This window comes from Nyctibius grandis, chromosome 14 (assembly GCF_013368605.1).
Source record: "Nyctibius grandis isolate bNycGra1 chromosome 14, bNycGra1.pri, whole genome shotgun sequence".
NCBI lineage: Eukaryota > Metazoa > Chordata > Aves > Nyctibiiformes > Nyctibiidae > Nyctibius > Nyctibius grandis.
In genome coordinates, this window is record NC_090671.1 from 9,569,075 (window position 1) to 9,581,715 (window position 12,641).

At 37.6% G+C, this 12,641-nt stretch overlaps 1 protein-coding gene across 15 annotated transcripts in view; it reads right to left on the minus strand.

Moving 5' to 3' along the window:
- Window positions 1–12,641, minus strand: part of EP400 (E1A binding protein p400) — a 50,140-nt gene that overhangs the window by 29,675 nt on the left and 7,824 nt on the right. For 13 of the 15 annotated variants that reach the window (XM_068412244.1, XM_068412238.1, XM_068412237.1 and 10 more), the window contains exons 3-16: window positions 10,756–10,843; window positions 10,230–10,337; window positions 9,155–9,534; window positions 8,604–8,909; window positions 7,728–7,913; window positions 6,180–6,320; window positions 5,994–6,072; window positions 5,664–5,716; window positions 4,498–4,555; window positions 3,728–3,817; window positions 2,388–2,495; window positions 1,427–1,620; window positions 1,059–1,236; window positions 270–406 (exon numbers count right to left, since the gene is read on the minus strand). In XM_068412244.1, the coding sequence (XP_068268345.1) occupies window positions 270–406; window positions 1,059–1,236; window positions 1,427–1,620; window positions 2,388–2,495; window positions 3,728–3,817; window positions 4,498–4,555; window positions 5,664–5,716; window positions 5,994–6,072; window positions 6,180–6,320; window positions 7,728–7,913; window positions 8,604–8,909; window positions 9,155–9,534; window positions 10,230–10,337; window positions 10,756–10,843 (2,106 nt within the window). The remainder of the gene's footprint in view (window positions 1–269; window positions 407–1,058; window positions 1,237–1,426; window positions 1,621–2,387; window positions 2,496–3,727; window positions 3,818–4,497; window positions 4,556–5,663; window positions 5,717–5,993; window positions 6,073–6,179; window positions 6,321–7,727; window positions 7,914–8,603; window positions 8,910–9,154; window positions 9,535–10,229; window positions 10,338–10,755; window positions 10,844–12,641) is intronic. The other 2 variants (XM_068412249.1, XM_068412242.1) reach the window with 1 other exon arrangement.

Below are 12,641 nucleotides of genomic sequence, written 5' to 3' on the forward strand. Positions count from 1 at the left end.
CATTCTAACAGACAGTCATGGTCTTTGAATCATAGTCAGTTCAGAAAGCAGGTTAAGTATTGCACGTATTGCTCAGTACCCAAGGAGTTCCAAAAATGCCTTTGAAAATCTAGAACCGTTAGGTGTGAATCTCTTTGTAAACCAACTTGTAGTGTTAAAAACTTCTCACATCCCATCACGATGTAAGGAACATATAGAAAAATGCAAGTGAGAGGTCCTGCTATCTGAAATGCTACATACAACAGTGTAAGACTTGCACAATACAGTACCTGTCTTTTTGCCCTAAGTTCCCTTTGGCTGCCAAAGTAGAGAAGTATTTTCAACCCCGGGCACCAACGTTTCAATTCCAGCTCCCATTTCAATATGTTACAGCTCCGTACAACAACAAGGTGAGGGCCCCAATTACCTACAGAAGGGGAAACATAGCAGTTAACAGCAGAAAGAACGTCCTGACGATTCATGTGGCTTATATTATCACAGTGCACTAAGTTCATCATTGAAAGTGAGATCCAATAACGACAAGCAAAGATATTTTAATGACTAATCTACTTTTTATTATTTTTCAGACCTCAAGTACCCCTTGTGCACCTAATATCTATTTTTCCCTCAACTCCATCAACTGCTTGAATAAAAGATACTACCTCCACAACAAGCTGTGCCTTACTTATATTCTTAAACCATCCTCAGTACAACAACACTATTAGTAGTAACTGAGATGATATACAAGATACACTTGTCCAACTGTTCATATTTACTTCTTGAATTTAACCATCTTGGCCATCTGGTCATTAAATGATTTGTAAGGCTTTTTTATACTAATAAACTAGGCTTCAGAAGAATTTTATCACCTAGGAGGTAGCAGCAGATTGATCAAACAGTATACTTGATAATACGGCAGCCCTATGTCACACAATCTAAGGAAGTTTTTCTGACATAATCTTACTATATGCATTAACTAAAGTCTGATATGGTTCAGCAGAACCAGATGCTAGGCTACAATTCACAAAAGATAATGCTGGCCCGGTACCTGTCTAAAATTGTTAGGTAAATGAACTTACCTTCATTACAAGCCAAGTGGGCAAAAAAGGCGATAATTTGTACTGTTTTTCCAAGCCCAGCCTCATCTGCCAGAATGCCGTTGAGATTCTTCCTGTACAGCTTTGCTAGCCAATCCAGCCCAATCTTTTGATATTCTCTGAGAGGCCCATACAGTAGTGAAGGAGTATTGTATTTTACCTGTAATGTGAATGATTTGATACTTTTCCTGACTTAAATTCACAGAGCATGTCATAAAGCGTAACCACTCTATAGTTCAATAACTAGAAAATACTTATTGTAATCTGTTGCTAAAATCTGTGCAATCATGAAAAAAACATTCTTTATGTAAAAGTAAGCATATATAGTAGCAGAAAATAGGAAGTCTTACTGCTGTTGTTATCCTAGAGCTGCCTTTAGGTAACAGCACTTCTGCTGCAGCAGCAACTTCTGCTATATCTCGCATATGCTTCTTCGGAGGACTTGATCTGTCTATACCCTTGTACTGGTCAATGCTGAGAAGGGAGTCTATGAGGACAACTTCTTTCTGAGGACTTTCCCTGTCAGAGATATGGTCTTCCATTTCTATGAGAGAGAAAAATGACATTCGCATTTAAAATCAACTGAAGTTTTGGTTACACAAAGGAACTGAGATGGTTAGAATTCAGACAGGGGTCGTCGAAAAGGAGGCAGCGAACTTTAAAAATGATTCTATGATTTTCAGGCTAGTCAAGCTAAAATGAAAACAGCCTTAGCTCAGGAACACTTACACGTTCTAAATGTTCACACTAGCTAGGCTGACATGACCATTAGCTTTTCACAACTTCTAGGGAGGTCCTCTCATACTACCTAAAACCTATCCTCAGATATGTAATTCTATCATCACTTCAGTGCAGAACAGATGGTAACTGTGTAATAATAGCTAGCTATGAACTGTGCTGTTTAATTCAGTGTAGAGAGGCTCTTCTATGGCTTACTATTGTTCCTGAGAATCTCACACATCTTGACTTTAAGACAGGCAAGGACTACCCTCTTTTCATAAACTGAGAAATAAAAAAAAAGGAAGAAATTCTTCACAGACCATTATCCAAAAACTTTTAGTAATAACAGGAATAAATCTCATTTTTCTAATGATCATTCTAAATGCTTAGCAAGAAAGCCACTGTACTTTCCATTCATTCCTGTACGTAACATTCTTCTTCACTTAAAAAATAAAAAACATTTCAGATGTGATTCACTCAATATTTGTTTTCCCCTAGTATAAAATGTCTTTTAACAGAGACCTGAAGAGCCATTCAACTTATTTCACCTTGTATGTCAGCACAACTTCTTCTAAACAGGAAGTAATTTACCTTCCTCGCTGCTATCCTCTTCACTGTCAGGCTTTGGCTGGGGCCAATGAAAATTTTCTGCAAAGGCACCTTCATACATCTTCAGTAAATCTTCCAGAGGCAATTCAGCTGAAGGTTATTGAAGGATGTAAGTTAAAAAATATCAAAACTTGTAACAATCAATACCATTGTTTTTAATCTCATTACATTCTTCACAACTGTATAAAGCCAGTTCTCTAATCAGAAGTTAATTGAAGAGGTAATCATTAGATGGATGATGGCAATATTTATTTAATGACCTCGATTACAGAGAACCCTTGGCATTACACCAAACAGTTTGCTCACCCTGCTTGCTTTTTACTATAATACAAAGCCACCATGCAAACTCACAGTAAACCACTGGTTGGGGAGGTAGGGGCATCAAATCCAGACGAGTGGTTGAAAGACAATTCAAGACTTCAAAGTTTCAAAACTGACCTGTACCTCAACCCCACTAAACAGTATCTCCATGATCCCTCATCTGATCTCTTGAAGCAGGAATTTGCATGCTAGCGGTGGCCAATCAATCAGGAAACATCCTCATTAGGAACTCGGCTGACTGGCCAAGAGTTATAATCCCTCCAACTGGCCAGCTGGCTGCAGCCACTAAGCTGCCAAACAGACCAAACAAATGGATTTGGAAATTGCATATTAATTGCCAGGCGAGCTTAGCTTAATGGGAAGCTTGCCTCTAAAAATCAGCAAGGTTTTTACCATGATAAGTGAAGTGATCCCTATGGGATACTTTGCATACATCAAGCTCACCAGAGCAGTTATTGTTATGTTCCTAATGAAAGAGAGCTGCTAGCCAGAGCATTGTCCCTAAAAGCCCCTTATCTTCAAGTATTTAGACCCCCCCAAGATCAGCACTTCAGGGCCCTTTCAGACTTATCAGGTGGGTGACAAAACCCTTCTGAGATACTCAAGACTGTTGATGATAAAATGTTCATGTTCAATCTGATACATTTCTGTTTTTAAGTATTTCTCACCCATTCCTAGAACTTAGGTTGAGAGTGTTTTGGTGTGAGGTTTTAAAGAAATACAGTGCTTCAGTAGAGAAATACTTTTTCTCAAGTCACCTTGTGTGATAACTAGTTAAGCATACAGACTGCTTTATAAAGTACAGATGTCTATCAGCATCCCATAAACTAACCACTACAACTTTCTGAACAGAAAAAAATAAATACAGATTACATATGACTGAACATCTGAACGCATTCAACTTCTCATCTATAACCCTATTTACAAATACAGTAACTGCTGCACGTTTTCACCTGTTGTTTCAGAGCCCACCACAGAGAGGAATCAAGCTACAAGCCTACCTTCTTTGGCTAGATTAGACAATTCAGTTTGATGATTTATGTTTCCTTCTTTAGCTTCTTGTTCTTCAATTGTTTCTTCTTCATCTTCAACTAAAATAAAACCAAATGCAAATCTTGTCATTCAAATTACATAATAATTCAGGAAGCTTGTAATTATATACCCCTAAAGTGTACTAGCATAGAATATTGTAAGTTAGCAGGATTCAAAAAGAATGAGATGTGTATGGAAACCAAGAAAATCTGAAAGCAACTACACGTAAAACTTAAAAAATAAGTGAAAAGGAGAGAAGCACTTCTGCCTCAGGACAGAAGGCAGTCTTGAACTGTTGTTGGTTGACAATGGTCACCAAAGGCAGGTTATTCTGTAGGTTTAAACTGAGGATTTTCTTTGTCAGAAACATGACACGTCATCACAAGAAAGGAACTAAAGTAGATGGGTTATTCAGTCTGAAATCCTCAAAAGAAGTTTAAGACCACTAGTAAGGTTTGAGAAACAAAGGAATGAGGACAGAAAGAATTACAATCCACCAACAATGAAGGCAGTGTGTTTTCAGGGAAAATTTTACTTTCAAATTTTCACTGAAGCTCTTTTCAGGAAAATTTACCATCTAATTGACTATCTAATCTCCCTAAGAAATGGATGAAAGTTGGTATTTGGTTTGTGAAAAATTGCATCCATGCAGTAACAGACTGCAAACCTGTTGTTTTAGGGTTTTAATATACAACTTACATACTACACTATAGATGCACAATTTTGAAAAGTGACTTACCTTCCTCATCAGTCAAAGATGTGCTTGCCTTTCTTTTCCTTCCAGATGATGAACAACCCTAGCATTAAATAATTAAAATATGTAAAATCATAGAAAACAAAGTTAGGGAGGTTTTTTAAAGAAAGCAAAAGGTGCCTTGCAATCACAACAGCATTTGCTAACACTTAACACCTATTAGCACGTTCCTGGTCACGCAAAAACAGATACTCTGCTCCTCTTTTGAAGGCAGTTTGCAATCAGCCACTTCAAGCGTTTGTGGTTCAAATTGCTCAGGTCCAGCTGTGCCATAGAGCCATAATACACGCTTTCCCTTAAAAAACATTACTGAGGCACAAAATTTTTTACTCAGGTTGGAATCAAGGACTAAATTTTCACTAGTCAATAAAAAAAGGGATATGGCACAGGCCTACAATTGTTCACTCTCAGCTGTCCAGCACACTCTGTAGCATGGTTTAGCCTGTGCAAATTAACACTCGCAGCCAGCGCTAGGCCACAGTTTGGCTGATAACACATGCTAAAGCTTGCTCCTAACAGGAAATTCAGATGCAGGCATTCTGCTTGGTGAAAGGGGAGCATTTCAGCAAGTGGGCATCAGCTGTGCCATGCCAGATGGCTCAGGGCCTCTGAACAATCCCTCGCCCATTTTTTTCCAATTACACAGATGTAGCCAAGGAGTCCTAGCACACATTTCGTCTAGGGCAAAAGATATTTAAGTTTCATTCAGTTTGAACCATTCTGTAACATATACCTACATCTCTCAGCAGATAAATCACAGCTGAAAACAAGCTTTCAAGCCCCACAAAGTCTACCCCTGGTTACAGTAGATGAAACTCCTGCTCAAAACAAAGTCTGGCAATTAATCTGTGCATTTTTTTGGTTTTGCAATCTTAGAATGACTGATTCAAAGCCACTGAGTAAGTATGAATTATTCCTTTAAAAGACATGTATCAACTGCAATCCACTTCCCCATTAGAAGCTGTGGTTCGTAACCAGAAAAAAAGTATTTGTGCTTATGGCAATATGTTCAATTGTCAGTAGCTACACAGAAATCTGCTTATCATCCCCGTGTATTTCACGAAAACATTTCACATTTATAAAAATTTCTTCACACAGGTAGTCATATTTAAACTAATTTTATGGGTTTTTCAAGAAACAGAGAGACTTACCATTTCAATTCCTTTTTCCAATAAAAGGTCTTCTGCAAGTTTTGCATCCTTACCTGGAAAATTATATACTTGACGTATGTATTAGTCACTTCGCAGTTTTATGTTTCTTATGTGAACTTTTAAATACATTCAACATAAAACACACGAAATACTAACAAAATCTAGCACAAAAACATAAAACCCGTAACTCATAGTTCAGATTTGTTCAAAACCTACTACTAGCATCTCACAATTCTATCACCAACAGGATTAAACCCCACTGAGTGAAATTATGCAAAACAATAGCATCAGAATTTATACTGGATTTCTCATGAAACAGAATACAATTACCTTTCCTTGAAATTCTCTTTAAATTCAAAGCTTTTTTCCTTTTCTCTTGAAATTCAATCTGCAGTTTTATTTCAACAACCTGAAATGTAAATCAAGTCTAATAAAGCACTTAAATTTTATAAATAAATTACTGAAGATTAAAAGAACAGTATGACTTGCACAAGTATTAGTAAATCAGTATTGTACCTGTTCAATGTTAGACCAGAAGTATTCTATTTCTCTAGCAATTGATGCAGCAATTCGCCTTAGTTTGTTTTGTTCTTCCCTTTTAGCTCGCTCTTCATTAAGTTTCTTTTCTTCATGATAACGAGCCACGGTTCTTACCATCTAAAATACCACAAGAGACACTGGATTAGGTTACCTCAAAATACACATCATTGCATTTCTTAAGATTATAGTGGTTATGAGCAGACAGAGGTTGACCATAGCCTTACATATGTAGCACCTCCAATATTTCTAACTCTCTCCATGCCAGTAAAACAACAGACAGGAAACTCAAAGGAAAAAAGGAAATATAAGAATTATAACTAAGCAATGAAGCAGGAAACTCTTAATTCACTATTCTCAATACAAAAATGAGAAAAAAATCTACTGAAATTAGCAGCAAAAACACAAAATAAAACTTTTTTCAGACAGCACATATGAAGTCATAGAAATCACACCACAAAACGTCAGAGACCAAAGGTAAAGTTCAAAAAGAGTGTACATACATGAGTAAAGGATCAGTCAATGGCTGTTAAAGACTGACTTGATTGCAACCTTTAGCTCAGGAGGTCCCTACAACATTGATTTCCAGGAGTTTGAAGCATACTACCAGATGAAGATCACTTCATATTTGCCCTTCCTGTTTCTCCTGTTCTTAAAAACCTATCATTGGCCACAAATGGAACAAGGGCTTCAAATCCAGATTTAAATTATATTCAAAATGCAGACCTTCGTTTTACAAAATGATACACCTATTTCAATGCTTTGCTTATAAGGAAGAGAGTTCTGAGTTTCCATCACTTCAGAATATACAATAGAAAACAACATGGCAATTGAAACTAATGACCTTCAGTTGCTCTCTTCATTACCCCAAACTGGTCATAAATGTATCAAAAGAAGACACAACATTGCTAGAATCCATAGAAAACTCCTGCTTATTGTAAATAAACAGATTTTACATGTCTCATCTCACACTACCCCAATTTTCATTCCGTCACTGACTTAATTATTCCCACTGTGCTGCTTTCTTCCCCTACAGAAACAGTTCTCTACCATGGTTCCACTGCTGTCCTTAGAACTCCATGGTTTCTCCTTCATCTTTTCTCAGATTAACAAAGAAGAATTAGACAGACAACCACATCCAATGGAAGTTGTTTACAAAATTCTATATTTACTCTTCATTGAGAGGGAACAACTGATTTGTGAGACAGGCATGACAGCTGTACTTCTTAAATATGACACAGTCAACATATTGACTGGGTCCCCTAAACAAGCTATTTGATTTCCAGAGGAATAAAATCCACAAAATCCCAAATTACTATTTGCATCCACAATCAAGACAATTATCTAGTCTGTTTCAAATGCTAGAATATCCAAAGCTGACAGCATGGCTTCTCATTTAAGTTAAAAATCGGTGCCGTATATTCCCATCACTTCTATCTGCAGAAAAAGATTGTTTAAATAGCTTTGCTATCAAGCTGAGTGATACCAAGATCGATTGTTCTGAGTCAAAAAACATTTTTCAAGTACCTTCTTAGCAGTTGCCATCTTCCACTTTCTCTCTTGGGCAAAATCAGTTGCCATCCACTGCATTTCTTCCAGCAAATAATCCCAGTGAGATTTTGGTCTTGGAGCCTCTTGGAGTTTAGGCAGTCGCCTCAGAGACCACAAACCTTCCTTTCTCAGTTCTGCTATTCGCTGATGGATTTGATTTTCCTTAAAAAGAAGTACATATAGTTACAATGAAGCTGCAGAATGCACCTAAAATAGTAGCCAAATAGAAAGATAATTATTGCTCCCACTTCATCAAAACAACTGACAGTAAAAAAGGTGTAACAGCACGACACATGCATTACAAAAATCAAGTCTGAACACTGCATCAATGGAAAAATTACGGGACTAAATTCAACTTACAAAGACAATCACAATACTTCAACCTGTATTACAAGAGATACTTTGTTAAATAACAGGATACTTTTTTTTCCCATAATTTGAAATTGCAGATGTATTTATCCACAGAAGATAAATATATCTTCATTATTAATACTACTTGATTTTGTGAAAACAAGTTCTCTATGATGTTCCTGTTAAATAAGCAAAACAACACCTCCAGTTAGCTATAAAAATAAATAAGGCTGCAGTCATCTCAAATGAGTAGATAGAATCAAGATAATAGAACGAACCCAACAACAGTATGAAGACCAGTAAGTCGTCTTCAACTTCTCTGAATGCCCATAAAAGCAAAACTCAGTATGTAAAGCAGACTTAAAAAAAAAACACAGAAAAAAACCAAGCACCCCATCCCCCTGAAAAATAGCCTTTTCATAACCCAAACACATTGCTCTTGTTAATTGTTATCTATGTGTTAACTGTTCATAAGTTTCGGGTAAAACCAAAAAATCTTACCAGCTTTACTTGCTCAGCAAGCTTCTCTTGAGAGTTGTCCTGTGGTAATACTGCTGCATTCTGAGCTGGACTTTGTGTTTTAGGTGCTGCTGCTGCTACTGCTAAGCCTGGGGGTTTTGATGCAATAGGAGACAGGGACTTGTTAGTTGCTGGAGAGGTCCTGTTTGTTTGTACTGGATACGTAGAAGGCGGTGTTGTGCCTGAGATAGTTGCTGGCGCAACGGATGAGGTAGGTGGTAGTGTATTTGCCGTAAGACGCTGAGAAGTCTGAGCAGGATCTGCAGATGGTCGTGTCAGAGTCACAGTCTGCCCAAGAAACACATTTGTTACTGATGAGTTTAGGATTCAATACCGTCTTAGTCTACACTACAGCAGAACACAATGAATAACTGAATAAAAAATGAACACCTGCATTTTTATAAGGAAAGGATTTAAGAGTCCAGTGGAATTAAAACACATTAACATTTTTTCATATATTTTCAGGAAGATAATGTTCTTAGATTTTACCAGGCTGAAACAAACATATTTTCATCCCAATGAAGTTCACATACCTGTTGCTGTATTGTAGCTTGTGGCTGTGACACTTGGTTTGGTGTCTGCCCTTGCACATGGATTGCTGGTGGCACCTGCTGTTGAAGTGGTGCTGGAAGTGGAGTGGAAGTCAGTGGTACACTTTGAGGCTGGATCTTCACCTGAATCTGAGGCTGAGCTGGAGATTCCACTATCTGAGGTTGCTGCTGTGAAAGCTGCAGCGCAGCTGGGAGAGACGTCATGGGGACATTTGCAGGTTGCAGTCTCCCTGGCAGCTGTGGCGGAGGAGTATGCAGACTTGCTGCGTTCTGCACAGGAGGGCCTTTAGATGGGTCATACTGTTGTTGACTCTGTTTCTGTCCAGTCAGCTGTACAGTCTGAGGAGTGGGAGGCATTCCACCTACAACGCAAGAGGAAACACAACACAGATGGAATTAAAATGCCCAATGCTCTTTATTGCTATAAAGAGGAAATCAACTGCAAATAGACTGATTTGTTACTTACTTTGCCACAAGACACCATCATTTGAAAATACCACATCACAATCACGAAATAAATCACCATTACAATAAACAACAAAGTATTTCATGCACAGGACTGCAACTAAAATTTGGAGCACAGCAACTATAAAAAAAGATGTCACTGAATGTCTTCTCAATGTCATACTAAAAAAAAAAAAAAAGGACTGGTGAGCTAATGGAATTTAACCTAAAATAAAAAATAAGAGCATCAAGTCTAAATAATATTTAGTTCTTAACATGTATTCTAAAGCTTGGCATGACTAATGAATAAAAATTTGGCATCATGTTGCAAATTAGGAGGTTTCCTTTTCATAAATCACTGGCTCAGTTCCAGTATTCCCAGATTAACCATTTTGCATCAGCACCTGTGACGTATTTCCATGCCCACATGCACCTTTGGAGCCCGTCACTCAGCTCCTTAAACAAACTAGGCATTGCATACCAAGTATTAATTTACATGGAGAAGTGCGTGGTGGGACTAGGATCTTGGAAGGCGGGAAGCCCAAGTTTCTAGTCCCATCACTAACATCTCCTTGTTAAATTAATGTGCAATTGGCATGTGGTGACACAGTACCTTGTGCCGTTGGCATTAGCTGTTGAAGAGGAACTCCTGAAGCCACACCCGGGTGCTGAAAAACCATCCCATGACGGCCCACTTCAATTCGTGGTCTCTTAGACGAATCTGTGATATTCAAATTCCATTTATGGCATGGTATAATGGAATGGGTTCAATTTTACAAAGCAAACTACTACACATGATTCCAACATCAGCTCAGAAAGCTATGACTACTACACATGTGTAGCATTTATGAAGAACATGCTCCAAGGGCAGAGTCCCTCTAACTTCAAGTTGGCCATCTCCAATCTTCTTAGCCAGAACAATCAACCCTAATAATTTCTCCATGCCTGCCAAATCCAGTCCTATATATTGTGAGTGGAGTGCACTCTTCACACAGCACCATTCACAGCAGATAGTCCTAAGGATCTGGCAATTCCCAAGGTGAGGCAAAACTGTATTTCAAGAGTTACGGAACAGTGGGCTCCATTAACTGTTTGGAAAAAAAAAAGAACCAAAGTGAAATTCTGTCTGTGGAACATACCTGCTGGTGCAAGTGCCTGCTGCCTCTTAAAAGCTTCTATTTCGATGGTGGTCACAGTCCCTGTTACCGGAGTCCCTGTATGCGTTTGCTATTGGAAAAAGAAAACAAATCACAGAAGTTCAATGTGTAGGTAGTCTAACACAAAGATGTAACTTACAAACAGATCTAAAGAGGCCAGCACACAAAGAGAACAAGACTCATTCCATATCTGCTGGAAAGTTTTAGATGTTCATAATGCACAGATACTCTTTGTCCAGTTTAAATTTCAAAACTAACTAAACTGATTAAGTTAGTTAAATATAACACTTGTCTACATTTTTTTAAAAAGTGGTAACAAACCCAGGAAAATGGGATATGTAAAAAAAAAACCTTGCCCAATATTTTTTAATAAATGGAAATTTTCACTAATACATTACCCTTCATCATCTGCATAATGCTGCAATGAAGTCATAATAATGTACTCATATAGTATACAGCTGCAATAAAGAGCTGACGTGATAAATATTAAACATTGTGACTTCATTACAGGATTAATTAGAAGGGAAATTAGATGAGAAAAGAGAATTTATGCATAAACTGTACCATAACTAACAAGATACGAAAATAAGATATGAGAGTCAATACATTTGTGAAATCTAATCCTTTTCACTCTGTGTGAAATACCAGTAAAACACAAATTAACTCCCATCCTGAAGGCAGTTTAAGCTTACTTGAGTTTCCACCACTGTCACTCTCAGGATAGAGCTCCATGACAGTTAACCTTGAAATATTCCAAGAAAAACTGCTGAGACTCAGAAGATGGAATAAAGAATCTCAGCCAAGTTACACGTTCCGATTCCAGTTTTCCAGGTGCTAGACATGTACTTGTTTGCACAGCTGGCAAAATGAGCACCATGAAGAAACTCAGTGAGAAACATAATATTGCCATAAGGCTAATGTGACATCAGAGCTCATCAGAACTTACTAGACATTTTGTCTGAGGATAAACATCATACAGCTACGAATTAACAAGCTTGGAAGAGCACTATTGATATTGAGATGGAAAAGAAATCACCGGGGTTTGATTCAGCAAGTTGGAGTTTAGCTTCAGTAGGATTACACAGTGCATGAAAATTTTATTTTAAAATTACTACAATTAATATTGTCAATGATGACAGAGAATATATCCTAGATAATCCTTTCAGCATCAAACTCAGATAGCAGACTCACATACAGGATTATTAAAGCAAACAAGTTTGGATATATGACTGTTTCCATGCTCTTTGGGCACTCAGCACTACTGGCAAGTACTTATTAATGTCTATCAGTGTTTGTGCAAGCCCAGTTCTTTTCAGTGAGTTTCTAAGTCATATTTTTAAGTTCTCCTCAATATTTAGCCATGCTATACCCAATATTCTACTATGAAACTTAATATGAGAAAAATAAGGGCTATCCCAAGAAAGGTCTTAAGAGATTCTATCACAAAACACAAACACGGACTTTATGTATGGCAGCCTCTACCTCCTAGAAAATGAGATAATTTAGGACTCAAGTTCTCTAAGTGTAATTTTCTGATGGTGAGAGCCTTTGCCATATCAACGTACAGTAAGGGTTTGAAAATGTTGTGAAAATTTATTATGACAACATAGCAAAGACAGCAATTTCCCCAAAGAATCTTCCAGTTTCTCCACAGGTCTCTTCTTCTCTGATTTTTAACAGAAATTATACCAATGTAAATTAAGCCTAAGGAAGTAAACACCAGTTTATATTGAAATAAACCGTAGCAGTCACAACCCTGCATCTTCAATGCTTCATCGAACAGTATTAATAAACATAGCTGTCGTCACCTAAAATGACTGGGTTTCAAACACTCCTTTTTGAGCTGAATACATCTCATGCCACTCAGA